The sequence below is a fragment of the Haplochromis burtoni genome, unplaced genomic scaffold (genome assembly GCF_018398535.1).
Source record: "Haplochromis burtoni strain Fernald_Lab_line unplaced genomic scaffold, NCSU_Asbu1 Contig_47, whole genome shotgun sequence".
Lineage (NCBI taxonomy): Eukaryota > Metazoa > Chordata > Actinopteri > Cichliformes > Cichlidae > Haplochromis > Haplochromis burtoni.
In genome coordinates, this window is record NW_024582408.1 from 1,291,332 (window position 1) to 1,318,443 (window position 27,112).

General features: G+C 39.2%; 3 protein-coding genes across 8 annotated transcripts in view; all 3 read left to right on the top strand.

The window, feature by feature from the left end:
* The window catches only part of LOC102296865 (rho-associated protein kinase 2), a 38,378-nt gene extending 18,976 nt beyond the window's left edge, over nt 1-19,402 (top strand). Inside the window, exons 14-35 of one of the 6 annotated variants that reach the window (XM_005921590.3) lie at nt 114-205; nt 425-671; nt 1,568-1,674; nt 1,784-1,943; nt 2,369-2,529; nt 3,914-4,098; nt 4,558-4,627; nt 4,799-4,902; nt 5,423-5,609; nt 6,031-6,124; nt 6,375-6,460; nt 6,710-6,898; nt 8,009-8,174; nt 8,348-8,575; nt 9,183-9,250; nt 9,342-9,430; nt 10,335-10,413; nt 10,537-10,801; nt 11,374-11,644; nt 16,071-16,146; nt 16,285-16,546; nt 17,627-19,402. In XM_005921590.3, coding sequence (XP_005921652.1) covers nt 114-205; nt 425-671; nt 1,568-1,674; nt 1,784-1,943; nt 2,369-2,529; nt 3,914-4,098; nt 4,558-4,627; nt 4,799-4,902; nt 5,423-5,609; nt 6,031-6,124; nt 6,375-6,460; nt 6,710-6,898; nt 8,009-8,174; nt 8,348-8,575; nt 9,183-9,250; nt 9,342-9,430; nt 10,335-10,413; nt 10,537-10,801; nt 11,374-11,644; nt 16,071-16,146; nt 16,285-16,546; nt 17,627-17,640 — 3,200 coding nt within the window. In that variant the 3' untranslated portion in view covers nt 17,641-19,402. The other 5 variants (XR_315744.2, XM_005921591.3, XM_005921592.2 and 2 more) reach the window with 5 other exon arrangements.
* A 1,609-nt stretch (nt 19,403-21,011) lies between these two features.
* LOC102290481 (leucine-rich alpha-2-glycoprotein) lies at nt 21,012-22,598 on the top strand. The gene is made up of 2 exons (XM_014333363.2): nt 21,012-21,327; nt 21,483-22,598. The coding sequence occupies exon 2, from the start codon at nt 21,485-21,487 to the stop codon at nt 22,481-22,483; it is 999 nt and encodes a 332-aa protein (XP_014188849.1). The 5' UTR covers nt 21,012-21,327; nt 21,483-21,484; the 3' UTR covers nt 22,484-22,598.
* A 754-nt stretch (nt 22,599-23,352) lies between these two features.
* On the top strand, nt 23,353-26,150 carry LOC106633175 (leucine-rich alpha-2-glycoprotein). Its single transcript, XM_014333362.2, has 2 exons — nt 23,353-23,463; nt 23,539-26,150. The coding sequence occupies exon 2, from the start codon at nt 23,556-23,558 to the stop codon at nt 24,558-24,560; it is 1,005 nt and encodes a 334-aa protein (XP_014188848.1). The 5' UTR covers nt 23,353-23,463; nt 23,539-23,555; the 3' UTR covers nt 24,561-26,150.
* The last annotated feature ends 962 nt before the right edge of the window (nt 26,151-27,112 follow it).

Here is a 27,112-nt window from a genome sequence, read left to right on the forward strand (position 1 = left end):
TGTCAGGCTCAGAAATATTCATAGTTGTGGATTGACAGTATTATAATATCGTATGGATGGATGAAATTTTTTATACTACACTAACTAAAAATGACTTTGTTTTTACTCATCAGTGAACAACCTGAGGGACCAGCTAGAGGATCTGAGGAAGAAGAACCAGAATTCACACATCTCAAATGAGAAGAACATCCAGCTGCAAAAACAAGTGAGGGAAGCTTTTTAAAGTCACCTAACATGGTGTTGTCTTTCTCTTATTTTCAATTTTCCGTATCACTGCACTTTTTTTTTTCTTCTGTGTTTAATATGTGTTTTTATTCATGTTAATAAAAACATACCAAATTGGTAATCCCTAATTCTGAATGCCTTCACCCTAAAAACAATTTCATCTTCTCGTTATTTATTTTCCTTCCCTTAATATCCGTAGCTTGAGGACGTCAATGCTGTGCTTCAGGCTGAGCAAGAGGCTGTAGCGCGGTTAAAGAAGAGTCAGGCGGAGGTGCAGAAACAAGCCCAGAGCCTGGAGGTTAGCCTCGGGGAGATGCAGGAAAAGTGCAGCCAGCTTGAAAACAGCAAGATGGAGCTGGAGAAGCAGCTGAGGGGGCTGCAGGCCGAACTGGAGGAGGAGAGGAGAGGCCGCAACATGGGGACAGAAACTATTAATGACCTACAGGGTGAGACGTGGCTCTCTATTACACTCTGACAGCAAGAGGTATTAACATAGTCGTAAACAGATTTAAAGGTTATGTGAGTTCTGTTTGGACTCTCTTGTTGGTAGCCAGTTGTAGGTAAACTACAGCCTTCATTAGCAATGTTCAGAAGTAAAATTATGTTAAGCTATAGTTAATCTTTTTTCAGCAGTTACCTCATCATCAAGCTTTGATTTGTTTTGTCAGATAGTTAAAGGTCATCGAATGAATACCTCTGCAGTGAAATACTGATTTACTCACCCTAACCACAGGTAATCAGTGTGATCTTTATACTCCCTAAAAGTGGCTGCAGTAAACAGAGCAGGAAAAAAAGATGTTATGCAAGTTGGAGTTGAAGGCTCAACATTAGATGTGAATCACTTTTCTGGATCGGGCACTGGGAAATGTCTGATCATAGGTGGAAACATCTGCTCAGAAGCCTGAGAGTGAAGCAAGTGGCCGTAAAAGCCAAAGGAAAACCCAAGCCAGAACCTTTTGTGGAAACTTAAGCATGCTCACTCCTGGCAGAGAGGCCACTGGCTGAGGTCAGAGGGGATGTACGTAGACCACAGTGTTACCTGTTTGTTGTGATGCCTGATGATCCCCCCCCCACCCCATGTCAGAATCTCTGTGTGGGTGGAGTCAGGGAAAAGAAACACTGAGTGCAATGTTTTCTGCATATTTAAAGATGTATGTGGGCTGGGATATTATGTAATGTCTGAAGCTGAACAGTTCAGGCACAGTTTTTAATTTACGACACGTTTGGCTCAACACTGTCACATCGTATAGAGCCTCATTATGGTAGCATCTTGACAAATAAAAAGAATACATGTAATGAATGTTATTCATTCTTTTAAACAATTCCCATTGCTCCATTACAGGACGCATCTCAGGGCTGGAAGAAGAGGTGAAAGAAGTGAAGTCATCTCTTTCCAAGGTCCAGACTGAAAAAAAGGAGCTACAGGAGAAGCTCAGTGAGCTTGAGAAGGTTGTTTTTGATTACTCATTACAAATTTCCAAATTGAAGGGAGAAGTATTCCTCCTTTTGTTCATTAAATAAGACACTACGACTCCAATATCCATTTTTGACCCTTTAGAAAAAGAGCAACCAAGAGATCGACCTTACGTTCAAGCTGAAGTCCCTGCAGCAGAGTCTGGAGCAGGAGGAGGTAGAGCACAAGGCCACCAAAGCTAAGCTTGCTGATAAAAAGAAGACCGACCAATCCATAGAGGAGGCAAAGTCCGAGGCCTTAAAAGGTGAGGAAGTGGGAGGGAGGAAGAGGGAATGTTGATTGGAGAGTACTCTCAAATGTAAAAGTGATGGTTTACACCATATTTAACTCACCTAACCAAAGTAAGGGATTGCCTTAAGCAAAAGCCAGTCATGAAAGGGAAAAGGTGACTTCTGCTGCTTTTAAAAGCTGTTGAAGAAACAAATGAAGGGTCGATTGATGTTAAACATTACTGACAAATAATTCTAGTTCATTCCCAGCAGGTTGACAGAAAACTCGGAACAGACTGATGTTTCGATTTGTTGCTGATTGTCCCTCTCATGCTAGTCCATTTAATTCATGCCACAAGCAAGTTTAGTGAAAGACAGCAATGATCTGGCAATACTCCAGTGTCGAGTGCAGTGTAGATTGTCCTGCTGATGTCTTTCCTTGCGATTTCCTTCGGTTCAGAGATGGAGTGCACCCTGCAGGAGGAGCGCAGCTTGAAGGTGCAGGTGGAGGGAAAGCTGCTGCAGCTAAAAAAGGACTACTCCATGCTGGACTGTGATTACAAGCAGGCGGAGAACAAGCTGGATGAATTTCAGGCACAGAAGGAGAAACTTTCTGAAGAGGTTTGTCCCAAATGAAACATGAATGACAAAGTAGTAACTTTAGACATTGTTTTGAAGAAATGATCCTACATCAAATATTAAGAGTTTCAATGTTACCCATTTTAGCAATCTCTAAAACAACAACCTCACAACAGCTCTCATTTACTAACGGCGTGTACGCACAAATCTGTTCATGAATCGAGCTCACAAACCTTTCATACACAAATCAGTTTTAATATTTTTAGATCTGAAGTTTTTTGTTTTGTTTTTTTGTTTTTTTGTAGCATGAACAAATTTACATGTATTTCTGATCATGCATACAAACAAATGGCCTGGCCGTTCTAGGAGTTTTAATCATAAGTCTTTAAAATGAATACTGCTGCTACTAATACTACTTATCATTGTAACCCTTATTGTTATTAATAATATTATTTTTTGGTTTCTATTACTACCACACCACTTTTGGGTCATTATTTACAGTTTTCAAAGTCCATAAGCCATAAAATCCTCAAAAAATAAAATAAAATACTAAATGGAAAGCTCTCTGGTATTGCTTATCTTATTTTAAATGATCTTATCTTGTCATTGTAAACGACTTCCATCATTTCTGGATATCATCACTTACACTGTCATTTCCTGGCACTAACCCAGATGCTATTTATTTATTTCTTATTATTATTATTATCATTATCATTTAATATTTGAGGATTTAAACATTTTTTTCTAACTTGTGTCACAGCGAGCATCTCAAAACCTTTTACTAAACCTGAAGTTTTCTTTCCCACTTTTCATAAATCCAACAGTACTTTTTCACACACTTGTTAAAATTAAAGTAAATTAGGGTGTTTATCTAATCCACTCAGCAATGGCAACTGTGGAAAAACAAAGCAAACCTGAACAGAATAGATAAAAGTCAACAAAGTAGCAAATGAAGAAGAAAATCTGGTTCCATTGTGTGCAGTGATCATGACTACAACAAGGAAGGTGTGCCATGGAAAGAAATCGTGCCTTGCAATGCATTCAGCCGGTATTATCGTTACAGTATGTGTACTATGTATATAATCATCACACTGCTTGACGTAAACTTTCTAGACTGTTGAAATTTCACATTGTTATTTTACCCACTGAAGAAAAATTCATTTGGGGGTAAAATCATATTCTGCACCTGTTCATGGCTTTGACTGAACAAAAAAAACATTATCACAGACTTTATATCTACATTCTGCGGTGATGAATGAGGAAAGCTAGGTGGGTGACCAATGGCCTCTTGTAATGAGCATTTGATTTTATTTTCAAGCATTTTGTACAAAGTGGTGCTCACTTGTTCTGAAGCTATACCCTCTGTGTCTAACCAGCTACTCGTAGGACTAACCACAGCTTTGCATCCCTGCTTGTGTCTTTACAGGTGTTGCACCTGACCTCACGTCTGGAGGAGGAGATGCACAAGCGGAGTATGAGCCAGAGTGAACTGAAGATGCAAAACCAGCAGGTGTCTGTGCTCCAGTCCTCTGAGAAACAGCTCAAACAGGAACTCAACCAACTGTTAGACATGAAGCAGATGCTGGAGAAACAGAACCAGGAACTACGGAGGTCAGACACATGTCCATATCCTGCATACTTGTTCATTTTAATTTCAGTATATACTGTAGCTGCCCTTAGGAAGTATTTAATAGCACATACAGTCTTCATACTACTTTTGACACGTCTACATTGCAGAGGATTGTGCATCAAAATGCCCTGAAAAGCATGATGGCTCGCTTTATGCAGAATGCAACCACATGCAATTGCACAACTTGGTACTTTTAAAATACAGTGTACTTGAACATACTAAATCTTTTTCTGGCTAACTAAGTAGGTAGTATGAGTATTGGACTGCACCCATGATATCTAATGAGCATAATATGCATATACAAATATAGCAAGAGTATTAGTGACTTTTTAATGTTGTTGGCAAGTCTCATTCATTTCCTCTGATTTAAAGGCATTGCTTTGGCTCTGGTGTTCAGTTGGCCTGCAGCAATGACTGACAGATTTCTGGTCCTGTTTCAGGGAAAAGCAGGAGGCTGATGGCCAGCTGAAGGAACTGAAGGACCAACTGGAGGCACAGCACTGTTTCACAGTAACTCTTTCTTTTCTTTTCCTTTTTGTGCATGCTATCTGCAAACAGCAGTGACAGCCAAATCACTTCAGTTGTACATTTAAGTGAATTGGCTTTCCCTAGCTCCTCACACGTTTACTCTGTAAGTGTAATCTAAAAACTGATTGGGTCTACATGATTTCTTTATCAAAGACCCTTTACAAGACGCAGATCCGTGAGCTGACGGATGAGCGTGATGAGAAGAATAAGCTGTACGAAGAGGTGCAGCAGCAACTGGCAGAATACCAGGAAGAAAGGTAACTGTGGCTGTTGTGCTTTGATAAGCCGACTCTGCATTCAGTATAAAAACACTGTAAACACTTAATCACCAGATTAGTATGGAAATTGACATAAGCAGCGAAAAACGAACCATTCAAACTTGCAGTTTTTAAAGTGGCAGTTAAATATGTGTCTCTCAACTCTACAAAATTCATTTTATCTGTACTTGAAGAATATAGCAGTTTTCTCAGATTAGTGTCATTTCCCTTGTTCAAATTAATCTCAGCCAAACAGAAGGACACGACCTTTCACAGACTGAATGAAGCTGAACCAGATTAGCAGCTGTCCCAGATGCACTCGAGCCAAACATTATTGTGGACATATAATGCTTTCAAATTCAGCAGAGACAAAAAAGTCCCAGAAATATCAGTGCATGGTAGCACTACAGGCTGTTGATTTTTAGGTAATAACAGCAGGGATCTTCCTGTCTTTCTAGGATTTATACAGCTCTGGTAATTAATAAGATAATGGTAATTCATGCTCTCTTTCCCTCTGCAGGAAGTCACTGACAACCCGGCTGGAAGAAAGCTTGACCAAAGCAGACGCTGAGAAGTTGGCTCGTTCTGTCGTTGAGGACCAGTTCTCCAATCTGGAGAAAGAAAAGATCATGAAGGAGCTAGAGATCAGCGACATGATGATGAGGCACCAGCAGGAGCTCAGCGATAAGGAGGCCACCATCAGCTCGGTAAGATCGGCTCAAGTTTTGTTTGTTCGAGCCAAAAAATGTTTGTTAGCTGTTTGGATGAAGTCCCTGCCTGCTGTTGCTACATTTTTTTTGTAACTTATCACCTTCTCAGAAAATCTTGACACTTCTGTATACCACTGGTTGTAGCTAGAAACTCTGCAAGGTATCTTTAATGCCCTGGGAAATATTTAGTTATGTCAGTAGCAATTTACCCTCAAGACCATCATTTTTGCAACCACATAAACTATTAAGAACAATAAGAGTCACTAATGTTTGGCTTGGCTTTGTTCCCTTTTATTCATTCTGGAAAGCTCAAAGTACATTTTGTTTTGAAATGAGTTAAAGTATTCTTGTCACCTGACTGCTATGCAGAGTATCCACTGATAACATCGCCTCACCTCTGCTCTATCCACCTTCACAGCTGGAAGAGTCCAATCGTACGCTGACGGTGGATGTAGCCAACCTGGCCAGTGAGAAGGAAGAACTCAACAACCAGCTGAAAGAAATGCAACAAAGTGAGCGTCACTCTTCTGTAATGAGCAACCGATAAAAAACTAATTTCTATCAAGAAGTCATTTCCTCCAAGTTATAGAATGTGTGTTAAAAGTTGGCATTATTTACGCAGATAAAGATGTAAAATTGTCAGAAAAGTAGCCACTGTTGTGTTTATCGAAAAACAGAGTATTTGTCCTGTAAATTGTTAACCAAATTTCTGAAACATTGTGTTAAGAAACATGTATGAGTTTTGATTTGCTATTTTTATAGAACTCCAGAAAGCAAAAGATGAAGAGAACTATTTCAAAGAGTCCTTTGATAAGCAGCTGTGCAACGAAAGAACGCTAAAAATTCAGGTGTGTGTCTGGGTGCCTGCACAGGTCTGGAAAGTCTGCTACACTTTATTTTTTGCATGCTACTCTTGTGTCATATCAGTTGTTAAGAGTAATTTTCTGCTACAGGGTTGTGTTGAACTCTGGGTAAAAGTTACTGAAACATATAACATATTGCTGCAGGCTTTCCTGTTGAATTTACCAGGCTTGTATTTATCATAAATAGATCTCTGTAAAAGTATATATTACATGATTTATTTTTTTTTCTCTCAGGCTGTGAACAAACTGGCTGAGGTGATGAACAGGAGGGAGAAGGTGCGGGGAGGCCACCAAGGCACTGACACCGAGGTGCACAAGAAGGAGAAGGAGAACAGGAAACTGCAGCTGGAGCTGAAAGCAGAGAAGGAGAAATTCAGCACCGCCATCGTAAAATACCAGAACCAGCTGGCTGAAATGGAGGCGGTCAGTACGCCCACACTCCCAGAAAATAAACGCACGGCGTATAAGCAGATACATTTGCCAGAAAGAATCAGTGAGATACTGAGAGAGGCTGAATGTTGATTACCAATTAAAATTCTTACTGTAGAGAAGGAGACGGACAGACAGAGATACTGGGGGGGGGAAAGACTTGGGATTTTCTAGAATTTCTCAATATTTAGTGTCAGCTAGAGATTTGGAGTGCTTTCTACAGGACCTGAGCTGAGAGTGCATAGAAGATGGATGAAGCTTTATTACTATCTATTGGTTTGTTTACTTTTGTTTAAAAGCCTCAATTTTTCTATTATTTCCCTCAGCATCTTGGTTTTTTGAAGCCAGAAATGGCCATATTTGAATGAAAAGTGTTTGAGGGTTGGTAGGGATGGCCAATTCATAGTGGTAAATTCCCAAATAATACTCGGTGGATCACAGACTTCTTGGACAGTTTTGTTTTTGTTTTTTTGTTCAGTTAACCACACACACGGAGACCAAAATATTTGGCTGATTAATTGCATTTAAAATGCTTCCAAGGCTACCGACAGCCCCAAACACAGACAAGAGCTCCATTTAGCGACTTTGTGAGCAGTACTGTCAATCAGTGTTGATGGGTATTGTCGGCGGCGGCATGGACACCCAACTTTGTGAATACAGTAAGTCAAGAACGAGGTGATGTAGGACTTTCAAATTGATATCTTAAGTGCATCCACTAGGAGGCTGAGGAGTAGCACTGGTGGCCATTAGTGTATTTATTTTAAAACTGGGGAAGTTTAACTACTAATCTCTAATCATCTTTATTTCTGCTGGAAAGTTGGGCACTTTCATTCTGCAGATGGGCTCTTTTCAAGTCAGCTTCAGGTGGCCATTCAAGGAATTGCAGCTTGATATGTTTTGGTTTTTTGTTTTTTTTACTTCATTTAAGATGCTATGAAATTGTATAGGGGAAAACATTTCTCCATGTTGATCAAACTGAAAAAATATGCACTTTATATTCTTGGAAGAAAATATCCATCGTTTCTGTGTTTCTAATTATTTCCCCAATATTCTGCATTAGAAGTAAGAAAGTGAGTTCAGCTAACAAGCTGTTTGTTTATTTAGCTGATGGCAGAAGAGAACCTGATGCGTCTAGATCTTCAGATGACGCTGGACAGTAAAGAGAGCGACATTGAGCAGCTGCGATCCCAGATCGCATCCCTCAGCATTCACTCTCTGGACTCCACCAGCATCAGCAGTGGCAACGACTTAGATTTAGAAGGATACCCAGGTAGATCCTTCATCCTGCTGTCATCATCGCAAAGATTTTCTTTAACATTTATATTCAGGGCCCGAAAGCACTTCTTTATACCTTTTTTCCAGTCCTTTCTTTTTCCTCATTATGCCTTTTCCTTTTCATCCCTTTTATTTCACCTTAACTTCTCTCTTCATGGTCCGGTGCAGTGCGCATTACTCACTCTCACACCTCAGAATCAATGTCCTTCACCTACCAGCGCACACACAAATCCGTCTGCATCGACACTCGGCCAAACCTTCGCTCGGCTCACGCTCTCTTTGGCTCTGACTCTGAGGACGAAGAAGAGCATGATGGGCGTCAGGAGCGGGGCCAAACTCCCTTGGCCCTTACCTATGAACCGTCCTCTGAGCCTGAAACCGAACCTGAACCTAGAGGTGACCCTGCATGGCAGTTCAAAGCCAGGATGTGGATTGAAACTAAAGCAAAGCAATTTTTTTTGAAAGAGCTTTTTACAATATTTATCCATTAAATTATGGATGGGGGGTTCATTTTCTTCTCTAATTTGAGTGAGTTTGGAATAAAATAACTCCAAACCCTTGCCTGACACCGCGAACCTGTAGCTAATCCCTGTAAAGTTTGGCTTTCTCTCTAATCCTTGCAATGCAAACACACACAGCTTGATGCAGCACGGCTTTGCTGAAATTTATTCCACTACCAAAGATTTGGAGAGTGAAGTTGTGTGTGGATTTCTACTAATAATTAAGTTACTTTCTTTCTTTTTATATCTCTACTATGCACTTGTTATGTTTTGGAATTGCAGTTCCTTAGAAATCTTGTAGTTCTCGCGTAATAGTCTCAAACCAGAGAATAGGACATCCTGTGCCTTGCCCTTTTGTATTACTGAGGAAGAATTTCCTTTCTTCTTAAAGAAAGTGCCACCAAAGCATGAGATGTCAATATTTGCTTTTAAGTGATTTGCACAATTAAAGGTTTTTGTGTTTTTGTATGTTAACACCTTCCTGTTTTTCCTCCACTCATTAGACTCCAGGCTGGAGGGCTGGATCTCACTTCCTTCCAAGAACACCAAGCGATTTGGTTGGGACAAAAAAGTAATGAATCCACCAATATTTCTTGCATTTAAAAAATATATATATTTTCCCCATATATTGTTATATTGTTTGTTTTCCATTTCCTTTACAGTATGTGGTGGTGAGCAGTAAGAAGATCCTGTTCTATAACAGCGAGGTGGATCGAGAGCAAGCTAACCCTTTCATGACCCTGGACCTTGAGTGAGTCATTAAAAGCACCTTTTAAACATGGAACACATTAGTAAATACAGTGGTCCCTCGTTTATCGCGGGATTAACGTTCTAAAAATAACCCGCGATTATTATAGATGTTTTAAGGCTGTAAAACCTTTTTCAAGCCAGGTCTAGAGTTCTAGATCATCATAACTGTAACCTTTGTCAAATCTCACACTTTGGGAGAGCAGCACCAATCATTGTTAGCCAATAGTGCTTTGCAATATCATACTAAAATAAATATCTGAATCCCAAATAACTGAGATCATCTAAAATATAACACTGAATTTGACTCAGAACATGTTTTTTTTCTTTTGTTTGTCCAAATTTAAAAAAAAAAAAAAAAAATCATTTTACATTTTAAGTCACCATCTTTTCCATCAAATGCTCCACAGAGAGCATGGTGACTCACCGCAAAGTCAAAGCTATGCAGATTTTTGGTGGAAAATAATAGAAATGACCATAGAAAAAATCAGCTCGAATAAAGACCACAAAACTACACAGAGCAGGTGGAAGTCAACTGAAACTCAAAGGTTTGTGCTATCAGAGGGTTAAATGCCACAGTTACAACACATCTCTCAATACTGTCCTACTTTATGCCTTGTCTGGAAGTTAAGGTAAAACTAAAAATGATGAATGTTGCCGGGTGTTGGATTCATCCTCTGGGAATAATCAATCTTTGCAATGGCAAACAGCAACATGGGAATAAGTTAAAGCCGGTGTAAACAATGGGATTTGATAATAATGCAAGACAATAAAAACAACCAAAACTGATCTGTTGTTGCATTTCAAGTCTTCTTTTCTTTAATAAATTTGAATCACTCTATATAAAGTAGGTTTCTCATACTGGGTGGGCATTAGACTTAATTTCTGCATCTCTCTCACTCTTTCAGTAAGCTGTTTCATGTCCGGCCTGTAACTCAGACTGATGTGTACCGTGCAGATGTCAGAGAAATTCCAAGGATTTTCCAGGTAATGAGTTGAGATCGTCCATGTTTCCTTCTCTTTATTTTCTTGCTTTCACGGACCTTCAAGACAAAACTTCCTCTGTAACTTTTAAGTTTTAACTGCATTTACCGCCTTCTGTCTCTCCAGATCCTATATGACAATGAAGGTGAGAGCAAGCGTGAGCAGGATGCTGGAGCTGAACCCACAAACTCTGGTGATCGCGCCTCATACATCAGCCACAAGGGCCACGAGTTCATCGTCACCCTCTACCATTTCCCATCCAACTGTGAGGTCTGCACCCGGCCTTTGTGGAACGTCTTCAAGCCTCCACCAGCGCTCGAGTGTCGTCGCTGCCACACCAAGTTCCATAAAGACCACCTGGATAAAAAAGAAGTTATTATACCCTGCAAAGGTCAGCATGCTCACTCAGGATTTAACAGGAAACTTGATTTTTACAGTTGCACTAAAATTACCCAAAATTACCCAGATGCATAGTACATGCATCTGGGTTCAAACATCTGGTTTACAAACAGCCCCAAAATATTAAAATTAATTGCTGTCACGATTCAAAATAAAGAAAACGCACAAAAACACAAGATTAGAATGGCACCATCATGTAATAGATTTATGTATACATCATAGACTTGATATTGGGGTGGGGGAGGTGGGTGGGTCCAAAGCTGTTCTTTCTTGTTCTCACACACATCAGGATATAATCCACCTCACACAGGCTGCCTGGGTGGAGTGCACAACACGCAGAAGACACTAGAGTCCAATCAGATATCACACAAAACTTAAATGGTTAAACCCATTTAATGTCCCATCTACTGCATCCAATATTCATTCTCACATGTCTACATGTCTAAAAAAGATCAAAGCTAAAGTGGATGTATGAAAAGCTGCAAAATCTAATCTTGGTCATAAAAAGGAAATATCTGTCTCTTAATCTTTTTTTTCTTTTTTTTTTTTAAATCTTATTAACAGTGAATTATGACATCTCCACGGCCAAAGAACTACTCCTCCTGACCAGCTCTCAGACGGAGCAGAAGCACTGGGTCAGTCACCTCCTTAAGCGCATCCCGAAACACCCGACACTGAGTCCTCCCCCTGTGGCACGCAATTCCCCTGAAAAAATACCCCATTCCTCTCCACAAGTATCCCCACGACCTTCGCCCAAGTCCTCTCCTCGCATGTCCCATCGAGGCGCTGTAAAGATCCAATCCACCCGGCAGCAACCGTCATCGGGGAAGCCAAGGTAAGAAACCCACAAAAACCACCCTTTATTCTTAACTATAAGCTTTAATTTTACATACTGTCTGGGGGTATCCCCTTCACAGTCATCTAGGAAAAATGTTTTTCAGTTTTTATTATTATTATAATAATAAAACTGAGCATGTTTAAGAAACTTCACCAACATTGATGTTTTAAGAAACTAACAACAGAAGTATAAAAATGCAATTTGTTCAAATATTTATGCAATAAAAATAATATGAGCATTTGTAATTTAAATGAAATAAATATGCAGCAGATGCTGCTTGTTATTTTACTTGACTAATCTAGTGCTCATCAGGAGATCTTTTGTGTTTTGATTTGTGCTTTCTTGTCCTTATTCTCTTCTCACTTTCAATTGTCTGAACCTTTTCTGACCTTTTGTTAGCATGAAAAATACCTTATTTTTTTCATGCAGGTAAATGCAGGTAAAGGTCTTAAACGCTGTTTCTTAACTACATTGTCTAGCTTCTGCGTAGTTGAAACAAACCCAAAGCTCTGGCTGATGTACAATATTTTGCTTTAAACTGACTTCTGAACCTTCCCATCTGCATTAATGATGCAGCATTAATGCTCGCACACAGCACCTCACCGAGCATCAGCAGTGACTTGACTGAGTAGAAAATGGCATCAAACCTTTTGTGGGACTAATTAACTGTATCTGTCTTGTTTTATGAGAACATTAATGCAGTTAGTAGTTTCAACTTTCAGCCACACCCTAACTTGCTTTTGTCCTTCAGCGCTGGCCCCATGCTCCGTATCATCCTCCACTGACCCCCGATCTCTTCACCTCTGACCCCACCATTTCTAACGTCTCTCATGCTGGGAGACTGTAAGTAGCATAGCTTGGTGATCCTCTCCACCTGCATCGCTGCCGTGCCTATTAACCCACTCATCATAAAAAGCAGCGTAAAGTACCTGGTGAACCACTAACCATCCCACTGGTGCCCCCTTCTGACAGTGGCATGTGTTGTCTAGCATATTAACACATCACTAAAGGCTGTCTGTTAAGGTACACAGCCATCTAGGTCATCATAGTCTAAGGAGCTTGGAAAGAAAAGCGTTTGGACTTCTTTAAGTTTCTTGAAGGCGTTTCGCCTCTCCCAATAGGACTCTCCCTTTTGAGAGTGTCCCTAAGGAAGGTCCTGATAGACACTTCCAATCGGGCTTAAAAATCTGGGCCTCACCACCAATTGCTCTTAGAACTGAAGAAGCTTCTCGGATGAGAGGCGAAATGTCTTCAAGAAACTAAAGAAGTCCGGACACTTTTCTTTCCAAACTCCATAGATCACTAAAGGCTCTTTGACCACTAAAGGCTCCTTGAACCCCTCATACTTGATGTTTCAGACTGTTTGAGTTTGACCTCAAAGACTGGAGTTGGGCATTGGATGATGACGATAATCATGATGATGATGATGATATGTTCTTCTGAAGAAGGTTAAAGAGGAGGGACAGAGGGTAACTGGACCTCTGCATGAGATGTGTGGCTTTAACGTATTGAGGCATGCTTTTGTGTGCTTTCCAAGTTTTCAGCTAAATGCAACTCACCTCGCTGTTTAATCCCGAAGTTACAAAATGCTTCAGTTAATATCACCAAAAAATCAGAAATATTAGGGAAAATTCTGGTTCGAGTAAATCCATGAAATAATATAAAGTTTTTCTTTTAAGTCTTGCTTTTAAGATGACAAAAAGTGGCTAGTTAGCTTAGCTTATCTTAACATGAACCTCAGATTATTTCTTTTGAATGTCAGTTAATGTGCAAATCAGCAATTCTCATAATTTGTGGGATCAATATTTATTAGTAGGTTATATTCAAGTGAGACGGGTGCTAGTTGTTTGTCCCTGTTTCTTTCCTTTATACTAATTGCTATAGTTAGCCTAACCCCTTTCACAGCAGCCATTTTGACATGAAATAGCAAGTAAACACAACTGTTGCTAATCACACTAATTGAGGCTCTTTAGCTTAAAAAGAATAGAAGTAAAGTGAGTAGCAACACGTGTTTTCCTGCTGTTATATGTCTACGAATGGGCGTCTTCCCTGTAATATTAAACCATTTCTTCTACTTCTATTTTTCTTTGGGCAAACATGCACACTAATAAATATAACTGTGTCTGCCTGCTTTTTTCCCCTGCATCTACACTTTCATTATGTGGTTACTGGGTAGCTTCCTTGTTTATTAGTCTATGTGTGGATTTTGTGTGGGCGTGCCTTTGAAGTCCTGCCATACTGTTGGTAGCATACCAGGTTTTTCTCATCTTCTTTTTTGTATTTTCCTCTATCTTCACAGTTAACCCTGGCTAATATTTTCATCCGTGTGGAGTAATGGTGGTCTGGAAGCGGTGCCTACGTGTGTTATGTTTTTTCAGAGAAGACTGTCAAAAAAAAACAAAACACAAAAAGCCCTAAAAAAAACACTAATACAGACAGAAAACTGGCTGACGTCATGAGAAAAAGGATTTATTTTTTGGTCATTTTAACAAAAGGAGAATCAGGACAGTCTTCCCATTACAGTGACTCATCCAGTGAAAAGATGCGACAATCTTCACGATTAAACTGCCCTTTTTTCTTTTTAATAATCATAATTATGACAAGACTTTATTTTCTTTTTCTCTTTGCGTTTGTAAAAAGATTACGCATGTGTTTGAACATTTGTATATACGATAAATATCTATATCTGTGTATCGTAGCACATAACGTGAAGCTAATAGTATATATGATTGTTTTGTTTCTATGACCACATCACACACTATATATGGTTGTCCTGTAAATGTATTAAAACGGTTTTATGGCTTCTTTTTGAGTTAAAAATTAGCCTTTTATAAGTACATCTGTTATAACATGCGAGAGATCAATGTGAACTCAACTGAAACAATGTTGTTGTTTTTCTTGCGCTTCATGACAATTATTGATTGTTCATATATGTTTAAAATCCCATGTGTAGAATTTTTGGGGTGATACATTAAAAAAAATGTAAAAAATCAAGACTTAAGCATTTCAATTAGTGCCTCTGGTGATCGTATTTGTTTGTTGTGCATGCCTATTATTTAAGTTTTTGAAATTTGTAGAGAGTGCATCTAAAGCATTGGCGATATACAGCCTCTGCCTGATTGGGTCTAAAAGGAAGTGATTTATATCAATTAACGTGGTGTATGAAACAAAACATGGAAACAAGGGCTAGTACATGGTCTCTCAACCCATATCTAACATGTGACTGTTTTTGAGTTGTTAGTGTTAATATCAATGAAAAAGCAGTTTATTCTGTATCATATTGGTAAACAACAAAACAGTACCAAATAATTATGTTATACTACAGCTATGAGTGTATTTAAAGTGACCATTTGTATTACACCAGTATAGGTGTCTCACTACAGTATGTGGTGGTGAGCAGTAAAAAGCTCCTGTTCTATAACACTGAGCTGGATCGAGAGAAAGCAAACCTCTTCATGACCCCGGACAATGAGTGAGTCATTAAAAGCAGCGTTCAAAAATGTTGACTAAATGAGAAGTACTTTGTGTACCTCATGATGCAAAATACTGAACAAATGAAAATTCTAGCAAGGCTCAACGGGAAAAGCTTTGGAATCTGCAAATGGGTTTTAATTTCCATAGGTTTTACACAAAAACATTCACAATCCATCCAGTACAGTTTTACCAAATGCAACTTTGTCTAAAATGTAGAGCATTATCCCAAATTTTTATTGTTTCTACTTTTCAGACCTTCCTGCATTGCAGGAAATACCCTTTTTTGGTTTTTTAAGGATCCGCTTCTATCAACCAAAGCAGGTGAACCTGTCATCATCTTTTCCATCTTATGTATGGAGCATGAAGAGTTATAGCAAAGTCAAAGCTGTGCAGGTTTTGGTGGAATATAATAGAAACGGCTGTAGATAAAATCTGCTGCAATAAAGGCCATGAAACTGCTTATAACTGCACAAAGTCGTTGGAAGATGAGTAATTTTTCACTTTCCCACAGGATAGAATATGATGTGCCCGTCTATGTATATGCACATTTTCCTCCTGTAACCCAAGAGTTATGCAACAGTTACTTGAATAGAAATATGATATGAACGCATGAATGTGAGTTGCTCTTATATTTGTTGTAAAAGGAATCTGGGAAAATTACATCCATATAAAATGTTTTGTCCTTCAATTCATTCAAAATTTTAACCTTTCTCTAACATTTACTTCTGATTACTCTCATCTAGGAACTGTTTGGAAATTTTTGGTTTTAGTTAATCATGTTGAAAAAAATTTATGATTCAGTTGGTAATGAAATAAATAATCTCAACTGGCTTGATTTGCCAATTAATGGCATTTTCTTTACAATATTTTTAAATCATTCTATACCTAAAGTAAATATCTTGCTAGGCTAGCACTAGACTTAACTTCTCCATCTCTCTCCCTGTTTCAGTAAGCTGGTTCGTGTCAGATCTATAAGTCAAAGTGATGTGTACCGTGCAGATGCCAGAGAAATTCCAAAGATAAAGGTAATGAGTTGGGACCATCAATGCTTTCCTTTCTGTCATAGACTTTCAAGACTCATCAGCTATCCAATCTTCAGTTTACCCATCTGCTTCAAGTAAATCGTAAGTGTTGCATTTGCCTTCTTGTCTCCCCTGATCCAGTATAACAGTGAAGACGACATCAGGCGTGAACAGGACACTCCATTGGAACCCGTGCCGCATGGCGATCGCGGCTCCTACATCAACCACAGGGGCCATGAGTTTATCCTCGCACTCTATCATTTTCCATCCAGCTGTGAGGTCTGCAGCCGGCCTTTGTGGGACTTATTTAAGCCTCCGCCAGCGCTCGAATGCCGCTGCTGCCACGCCAAGTTCCACAAGGACCACCTGGATAAAAAAGAGAACGTTATTGTACCCTGCAAAGGTCAGCGTGCTCACTCAGGACTACAGGGAGAGCTTAACTTAAACAAATAAAGATTCCTCTGGGGTTTTTGAGTGATTTTTATGTACAACCTGAATTCCAAAAAAGTTGGGATGCTGAGTAAAATGTCAATAAAGACAGGATGCAATGATCTGCAAATTTCATGAGCCGATATTTTATTTACAATATAACAGAGAAAGTATATCAGATGTTTAAAATGAGGAATGTACTTTTTTTAAGTTCATTTGATGGCAGAAATGGGTCTAAAAAAATCTTTGGATTGGAACATCTTTACAACTGTGTACCATCTCTTTTAACAATAGTCTATAAATGTGGGAACTGAGATGCTGGACTTTTGGGAGAGGAATGTTGTCCCATTCTTGTCTCATTTAAAATTCTAGCTGCTCAAAAGTCCTATGTCTTCTTTTTTTATGTTTCATGATGTGCCAAATTTCCATTTGTTGGCTTGAACTGTAGTGTCTCGCTGAAATATGTGAGGCATCCTGAAAACGACACCTTCTGGATGGGTATATATGCCTTTCGAGATCATGGCTGCACAATATTGATTTTTAGCTTTGTCCCTTGCGCACAGACATTTCTCTGGATTTTCAGAATCCTTTGACGATATTATGTAATACAGAAGATGACATATTCAAAGTCTTACGCCATTGTCCTGAAATTATTCGATAATTTCTGAGTGGATTATTTTGCATCTCTGCCCATTTTTACTTCTGAGAAATGCCTGTCTAAAGTGCTCATTTTATGTTAATTGTTACCAGCTAATCTAATTAGTTGTAAAATGTTCCTTTCTTTTACTTTTCCAGCCCTTTGTTGCAATGTTACATCAAAGTGAACTAATATTTTTTCATGTTAAGCATTTGATATCTTTTCTCTGTCCTTTTGGGAATAAAATAGGACTTTATGAGATTTGCAAATCCTTCCATTCTGTTTTTATTTACATCATACAGAATCCCAACTTTTGAGGAATTGGTCTTCACACATTTAGCTAGCAAATGTAGGTGTGGATTTTGTGTAAGCAACCTGGGATTTCTCATTTCCTTTCTTGTGTTTTTCTCTTCACAGTGAACCCTGGATAGTATTTCCATTCACATGCAGTAATGGAAGCAGTGTCTACGTGTGTTGTTGCGAGTGACAAAATCCAAATACTAATGTGGACAGGAAACTGGTGTCATGACAACTGGGATTTCATTCGAGGAAAGTGCATGTTGTATCCTTCGTGATTAATTCTAATTTGCTTCCTGATCATTGTCATAGGCGTGTGTGTAAACATTTGTGTACACATTAAAAGATCTCTCTTTGTATCATACCACACAAAGTGTTGCTGTATATTGCTGTATAAATCAGCACCACATCATCCAGTATATATGGTTGTCCTGTAGATTTATAAATACAGTTTTAAGTGGAAGGCTTTACGTTTTCATGAGCCTTTAATTACAACTGTTATAACACATGCCAGAATAATCTGAACGATACAGAAACAATGGTTTTATTCTCATTTGTGATAATTATTGATTGTCCATATACAGTATGTTTAAAATCTCAAGGTGATGCATTAAAAGAAACCCTTTAATAACAATAACATAATACATTAACAGCATTTCAATGAGTAGCTCTGTTGATTTATGTTGTTCATTGATGTCCGTCATTAAAAACTATTCAGACTTACTTTGATATAGAAAGTGCGTCAGAAACAGTAGTGATGTACAGATGCTATCTTGACCAGGTCTTTAAAAATCAATCAATCAATTTCAAAGAAAAAGGATTAAAAACAATAAGGTTTAGTATTTGGTAGTATTAGTACTTTTTTTCTTAAACTGCCGAACAGCACTAACAAAATAGTTGTTATAGTTGCACTGAAGCCATCTCTCCGTCAGCAGTATCACATCTGACTACAGCGTATTTTAAGAGACCATTTGAACTATACCAGAATAGGTCCGTCTTTATCTCACAAGTGCATGTGGAGTGAGTGGGCTCCACTAAAATAAATCTTTTAGAACAGCCTAAAGCCAACTGGCACTCATCATACATAATGTAATAGTTCATCATGTTGCCCAGATGCTAAAATCATTTTTCGTACTTGCAGGTCTAATTCATTCTGTCTATCAGCTGTGTGACTGTTCCGGTTAAATTGCAAATGAATGAACCCTGCTGTACAGGCCATTGAGGTCTCAGGTGGCATGTAGCCTCCTCCTGGTGTTTTTCTTCTTTTTCTCGTCAGTGCGCAGTTAGTCTTTTAATTTTATTCCCAGTTTTTAAAAAAATGAATTCTTTTTGCCTAAAGCATTATGCAAAGTACTTGAGTTATTTATCCTACTTCACATTTCTCCTCCACTTTTTGAGATAGAATTTCTTTTTTGTATTTTTTATGTTTTAACAGCTTTTTTAGAGACTCTAATTACCTTATGAATTAAGGGGTTTTTCTAATTGATTCATTTACTTTTGTGATTTTTGTGTGTTTTTGAATTATGGGTGTAAAAACACAAGTAAGCTTGCAATAGTCAATCAACTGCCAGGAGCACAGCATTCCTGGCTTTGACCTGACTTTGCTTTTTACTGCCTCTGCTCTTCCCTGTATATCTGCTTCATGAGGCTGGATTGTCAAGTGGACTGTTTTTCACACTCTAGCATTTATATAGATTTTTACACAAAACAACATTATTTCAAAATGTGACACTCCGAATTTGGCAACCTTACAAACTCTGGTAAACTCCAACCAAGTTGTGCAGTACAGCGTCTGTGAATGCACAAGCAGGTGGGCTACAGCAGCAGCCTACATCAGGCGCCACACCTACAAACAGAAAACTGAGGTTGCAAATTAAACAAAACGTTGGAAAAATGTTCCCTGGTCTGATGAGTCTTTCTTTTCTAACATTTGGACAGAAGGGTCATAATTTGGAAGAATAGATTCATCCTGCTTTGTAGCAACACTTCAGACTGGTGATGGCGGTGTAATGGTGTGGAGGATATTTCTTTAGCGCCAACTGAGCTGTTAGAATGTAGCGGCTGGGTTCAAATAGGAGACTTGAGGCAGAGATGAGGTGCAGACCAACTACAGGTTTATTCACCAACATTAAAATACCAAACCATAACATGGCATAAAACAATGTAGCCGAGTGGTGGGACATGGTGCCAGCAACAGCCTCTGATGTAACTGACAGCCCTTTACAGACTGCTGCTAATTGGCCCTCAAGCCATACCATTATCTGGTGTTACGTAGTAAACATCTTATCGAATAACCCTTATTAATGCCAACCAATACTATAGATATAATTACAATACGTAATTACAATTATTAAAGCAAACGTTTTCCTGCTTGATCTACCAACTACAATCTACAATAAAACTAAAATGGCTAGTCAACGCCCTCTAATATCACATGGTGCCACTGGGAATCATTAAAAAGGCACTCAGGATGCCTGGGGACTCTTGGCTTTTGGCCTTTTGGCAATATCAAGAGAAAATGGACGTAAGACTATCCTGTCATCGCAATATTAACTTAGGGTATACGTTGTCTCTCCTACTAAATAGGTTACACATCAGGTAAGTGTTAAAGTAATGTTTTCCACCAACTTAACCACAACTTAACTTTCCATACTAATTGAAATATATCACTTCTACTTTCCAACACCATTAAACTCATTGCCGACCTCATTGGTTTAGTCCAATCATCTTTCTTCTTGCCTTCTTCAGGACAGTCAACCTCAACTTCGCATACTTTATATCTCACTGCTCCTTTGTCGTTCTCCCTGCATACACTTCTGCAACCCACTTCCTCCCAATGTCCGCCTCTCCCATGTTACTCGAGCTCCATCCAAGCCTCCATCTTTATTTCCACCACCAGCGTCTCGACCCCGGGGGTTCCTGCCCTCAGTCCTATCACAGCTGGCATTCTATTCAGCTAATCACTAAATAGCTTAATTGAATTCTGTTGATCAATTAATCATGTTCAATTCCTTTTAATAAGCTCTCACTGTTGAACAGTTCAATATACTGAAATGGTCATTAGATCTCACCTCTGGGAAAACATTAATTGCTCCACTGTTGCTCCTGGGATCTGTATGTTTCCATATTTTAACATAATAATTAATAGCAGGCTGTTAAATGAAAAGAGGCTGTGCAATTTAAACAGTGACGTATGCAAAATAATTTAATTTCAATGTTAGGTGTGATGTGCCCCTTAACTGGACAAACTAGTTGAACTGTTAGGCCTGAGTCGGCTGACTTTATACTGTTTGCGTGACATATTTTTTCACTCCTGCTGATCAAACATTCTGTGTTGCTGATAAATATTGTTTGAAGAAAAAAAAATCAACCAAATTTTGGAATGCTTATTTTTACCCTTTCACAAGCTCCCTCTTTCCTTCCTTCCTTGCCTACCCCATCCCCTTTCCACTGTTTAAAAGAAAATCTAAAGTACAAATATCTTTTGTAGTTTCATTTTTTTACCCAATAGTAACCAATTAGCCAACAATGTATTTTATTTTCTGACTTTAACTAATAGACTTCAGCAACCTATTTCAGGATCAGGAGTTTTTAGTAGAACTATAGTGTTTTATTCTTGTACTTTCCCGTGAGGTATGAGCTGCTCACTCTGTTGTAACTGGCCTGTCCTTGACAAATGACTGTGCAGTGACTGGTCCGTGTTTACACAATAAGTAATGATTAGGTTGGGAGATTCGTCTCCACAAATGAGTAATTTGGAAGTGAGCAGTGATAAATCTGATATAAGCAGCAGTCTGCAGATGGACACACATTCAATTGCAGTAAGTATTTTTTGTTGTTTTTTTCACTGTCATTTGCGTGTCTGATTGCCATGTGCATAAACTGATTTGAAGATTTGTAGCATTGTTTTGTAGTAAATGCAGATGTAATAATTTCCTTGTATTTAACTCTCACTTCTACTCGTGTTCTTTTCTAGATATGAAGTCCTGGTATGTTCTTGCTTTTCTGTGGTTGTCATGTTTCTGCCACAGAGCTCTTTCCTGCCCAGCTCTCTGCACCTGTTATCCCAGAAGAAATGAGGTGGTCTGTAATGAGCTTCCCCTGACAGAGTTCCCCTCTGACGGTCTCCCGGAGAACACCACCCTGCTGACTATCCAATTCACAAACATCACCTCCATATCTGAGGCCCATCTAAATGCCATACCCAAGTTGCAAGGGCTCCATCTGTACAACAATCACCTGCACAGCCTTCCCTCTCATCTCCTCAGGGGCGTTCCTCACCTCAACACTTTGGATCTCACCGGAAACAGGCTAAACAATCTGCCTGCAGATGTCTTCAGCCACGCCCCACTACAGAGCTTGGTGCTGAAGAATAACCTTATTAGAAAAGCTGATGCAGAGTGGCTTTCTTATAACAGTAGCCTGACCTGGTTGGATTTATCTGGAAATGAATTAACAGAGATCCCAACTAATCTGCTTCTGAAGCTGCCCCACCTGGAGAACCTTGACTTCTCAAACAACCGTCTGGATAAGATACCAGCAAATTCTCTGAGTCAACTGAGCAAACTTGAGAGGCTAAGCCTGCAGAACAACAAGCTCGACACGCTGAATGGATCTGCATTTCAGAGCCTGCATAGCCTCACACATCTCTTCCTCACTCAGAATAAACTCAACAAGCTGCCCAAAAACCTGTTCCAGGGACTCACTCAGCTCAGACACCTGAGTCTGGATGAAAACCAGCTGAGCCATATTCCTCCAGGTTTGCTGGATGAACTTCACTTGCTGGGAGAGGATGGCCTCGACTTGACAGTCAACCCTTGGCTCTGTGACGGGAAGGCAGAGTATCTATGGAGGTGGCTTCACGAGAACAAGAAGAAGGCTTTCTTGCCAGACTCCATCACATGCGCTGGACCTCAGCCTCTAGCAGGTCGCTCAATAATATCACTAACAGCAAATGAACTAAACCTTCAGTCTTAATATTACTCCTGCTGGTCTTTATCTAACATGAAAAGAAATCCAGTTCGGCCTGTCGGATTTGAATCACTAAAACATGATAACTATGTGACTATAAATAAATCTGATTTAAATAAGACTATTGTCTTGTTTTTTATTTCATTAAATTTAAGCTACAGTGTGTTCATGTTACATTGTTTTCTTGTTTAGATTTAAATAAGAAAGTCTGCAGTATTATCATGGATTTTATGTTGGCATTTAGCTTAGCTTCACACAAAGGAAAATAATCCACCCACCAGAACATCTAGAGATCTCTAAAACCTCCTGTTTTGTTTGTTTGTTTGTTATTTTTATTCAAACAATGAATGACATTTGTAGGCAGCTTTTTGGCCAAAACCGGGCCAACCATTTCACCCGTTTTCAACCTTTCTGCTAAACTATAGTATTATAACCTGCTATTCTCGGGAATAGTATCCCTCTATTCATTAAACTGCTAACATTAACAGGCACCAACATATCGTTAGCTTCATAGCATAAGTGCCTAAGTCATTTTTTTGTGTTTTGTGTTTCAGACGGACAGGATGATGCAGCAGTGGTAGGGGAGTAAAGTTAGGCAAAAATCTCAATTTGACCAAAAAATGACTTAGGCACTTATGCTATGAAGCTAACGATATGGTTGTGAACTTGAGGGATAAAAATTAAGCCTAATGCCTATTTTTGTTATTTGTTTTCTTTTTGCACAAGTTAATTAATAATGTATCACACATGTACCCTTGCACATTGTGTTCTTGAAAAACTGAAAAAAAAAAAATTGATTTATGTGTGGTAACATCAACTTACTTTTAGAAAGTACAGAAAACAGTAACCACTCACTTTGTTTGCTTGGTTTTGTTTGCCTATTGCAACATTTTGTCCTGACTCATTGCTGGAATCAAATATCCTCAGAGTTGTGTAAAATCAAGTCAGCGATCAAAACCCGAAGGAATTTCAGCTGTGCTTTTCAGGTAACAACACATTTATAACCACATTGTCACCGTTTTATTACCTGTTGATCTTTTACGCTATTGTTTTCTTCTCAGTGTATTTTTTCTTAAAGATGAACCTGTGGCTGCTTCTTACTCTCACTGCTCTGGCTGAATATGCTTGCCAAACGAGAGGCACCCACTCGTGCCCAGATCTGTGCACTTGCTCCTTTCTACCTTCGAGTGCAGAGGTGGTGTGCCGCCAAAGCTCCCTCACATATTTTCCTGCAGATAGTTTATATCCCAACATCACACGATTGTCCATCCAGTCCACAAACCTCAGCTTCATTACAGCCAGACATCTGAGTTGTGTGCCTCTTTTAAACCACCTCCAGCTGTATCACACTAATCTTTCAAGCCTTCCTTCAGACCTACTGGGTGCCATTCCTCACCTGAGTACGTTGGATCTCACAGGTAATCAGCTGATTCATCTGCCCCCCAAAGTCTTCGGCCATTCCTTGCTCCGTAGTCTGGTGCTGAAGAATAATTTAATTGAAAAAGCTCATGGAGAGTGGTTTTCCGACAACAGCAGTCTCACCTGGCTGGATTTGTCTGGGAACCGTTTAACAAGCATTACAGCTGCTCTGCTTCAGAAGCTGCCTCATCTGGAAAATCTCGACCTAAGTCATAACCATCTGCAAGAGCTACAGCCCGACACACTAGCAAACCTACATCACCTCGAGACACTAAACCTCGCTGGGAACAAATTAATTTCCCTGAAGCCTTCAACGTTTAGTCACAACGTGAAACTCTCACAGCTGTTTCTGCAGGAGAATCAGCTCCGAGAGCTGCCAGTGACGCTCCTCCAGGGTCTGCAACACCTTGAACTTCTGCTGCTTAATCAGAATCGGCTACGGTATCTCCCCTCAGGTCTGCTGGATGACAGAAAATCCTCTTTTCAGATGACCGTAACAGGGAACCCCTGGCAGTGTGATGCCAACCTGGAGTATCTGTGGAAGTGGCTCACTAACCATCCTCAAAATGTCTTCTTTCTAGATGAGGTGGTCTGTGACGGCCCTGAAGCTCTGAAACATAAACAAGTTGTTTCTTTAACTGACAGTCAGTTTGATCCTAAATGACAGAGACTCACAATTAATGATGTGACTGTGAAACAGATGTTTTGCATTATTACTGCACATATAACCAGCCTGTTTCTTGCTGTCATTTATTCCCCCTTTGTTTAGATATTGTCCAGCCCACCGGGTGGCGTAAGATACTCAATAGATTTTCAGCCCAGAGGGCTGGATAGGCAGTATGGCTCATTTACTCAGTATATCCCAGCCAAAAACATGTTAAACCAAATGCATTCACTAATATATTCTCACTGAATTGATTTTCTTTCAGGCTTGTTTTCTGTAAGATTTATAATCGCAGATTGAGATTAAGTAACCCAGGTTTAAAACTGCTCTCACTTCCATAAGGGATCAAACATATTTTCATGAATAATCAATTTATAGTCCAGAGATTAGGACCAGAAATGGACGTCCTTGGTAGAAGAGAAGAGAAGAGCTCTTGTGAGATTCTCATGGTGCACGCTTGCACCAACAGCTCTGTCTCGCTTGTTTGTTGTGTTGCAGATTGCAGCATTGTTTCAGTTGTGCCCTTTTGTTTTTAATGATGTTGAGCATGTGGGAGTGAGTGGGCAGTGCAATGGCTCAGTCTTGCAGCTGACCTCTTCTGGATGTGTTTAAATATCTCCCTTTTTCTTTCTTTAGGTTTCTTTTCTCTCTCTCTTTCTTTCATATTGTGTATGGGTATATATCTTCTGCATGCCCACACACCCCCATACTCACGCCTTGATCACAGTGAGTGCACTGGACTATAATTTATTACTTTTATAGCATATAAAACATTGGAGCCTCTTGAGGCTGTTACTTATGAAAATTAAACCTTGTTCATAAAAGTTCCCCAGAGAGTGGAAGAAGAACTCAAATGGATTCATGTATGTCTTCCATTCCACCTCTTTGAATTGTACCCTGAAGGTTAAAGGTTGAGGAAGTGGGCTCAGTGGTTCAAATCCTAATTCCCTCTAATGAAAATTCTCTCAGGTTGTGAGCAGATGCATTCAACTCGACCTTAACAACGTCCCTTTCTGTTTGTCTTTAATCTGCTTGTGCTTCTACAACCCACAGGCTCTGAGGTTTGGAAGTGTGTGGTAGTGGTGGGCATTACTTTGCAAGGAAAAATGAGGATGAAACTTTTCTAAGTGCTGATGAGCACAGAGGAATGGAGTCTGTCTAACTGTCTGCTAATGAAGAACACTAAAGTCTAATAGATCATATGTGAGGCTTGGAGACAAGAAAATTACTGTAGCCTTTCTGACTTTGTTCTGCAATAATGGAGATGTGATTTTCTTTGATTGCTGCTAATTAGCACATGTTAGAACACATTACTTGGGATGAAATGTGCCAAATTTAAAATAACATATTGTTTTATTTTTCCCACTATATTAGAGGTGCGGTCATTTCAGTGTGTTTTTTTTTTTTTTTAATCGGCAACAATAGTCTTGATTTCTTTTCTTCAGGATGTATCAATGAACTAAAACAGCTTGTTGAGACTCACATTTTATTCTGAATTGAGCAAAGAAGAAATACCTTGATTTTCAAAGGAAGTTGTTTTTTGACTATGTACAACTGATTTTTCGCATTAAATTGACAGAATAATCTGCTGATCTTTTGTCCTCATTTCCATTTTCTTACTTTTTGTCCCTCTACAAGGACTCGAGGAAACCCACCTATGATTAGTTAAGTAGCCTAACATGCATGTGTTAGGACTGTGGATGGGATTCAGAGCACTCTGAGAAACCCCATCATTTATATTAAATGGCTTCAGCTCTACCTCTGTAATACATATCCAGTAAAAATGCCATAATATTGTACGTTGATATATAGATACAAATGCTGTCAAAGTACATTTTGCTGATAAAAGTACACTAAAAAGATTTAAGTGTACAAAGTTGTATTACTACTAAGCAAATTTGACTTGTAAATGATATGTTGATGTATTTCTGGCATGTTAACCAAAAAGGTTACATCACACATGCAGCAGTCATTCATTTAGAAATGTGTTTTTAATGCAAATGTAAACTCTTTTTGCTGTGGTTTTGATCTCTACCATTCAGCGTACTCAGTATCTTCTACTGTCTGCTCTTTGGTCATGAGCAGGAAATGAATAATTGGTTTTCAGAGCCTTTTCTCAAAAGGGAGACGATGCTGTTGGACTGATATTGAATCTTCGACTGGAAAACCACGACAATGAGCCGAGTGACGCTTCAAAATTTGAGCCGAAGTAAAACAGAAGGTTAATAGTCTGCAGTGAGTTAGCATATTCTACTGTTCTAGTGATGGATGGATATTCTTCAGACTTTAGAGAAACCAAAGTCATTATTAGTTCTGCATGTGAGTCAGATTGGGGAGGTTTTCAGCATCAGGGAAAGAGTTTTATGATCTCTGAGTTTGAACAGTGTCGAAACAGATTAGAAAAAGGCTTGCATGTGACTCAGATGTGCCAAAGCTGCACTGCCATGACTTTGACGTCATTGTTTTGCAACTGTCAGTAAAACATGCCAGCACTGATAAAATGAACTGATATGTTTGTACGAGTGTGATTCAGATGGGTTGGTAAGCTTTGA

What these genes read in the sequence shown, in the direction of transcription:
- LOC102290481 (XM_014333363.2), top strand. Translation starts at nt 21,485, where the DNA reads ATGAAGTCCTGGTATGTTCTTGCTTTTCTGTGGTTGTCATGTTTCTGC.
- LOC106633175 (XM_014333362.2), top strand. Translation starts at nt 23,556, where the DNA reads ATGAACCTGTGGCTGCTTCTTACTCTCACTGCTCTGGCTGAATATGCT.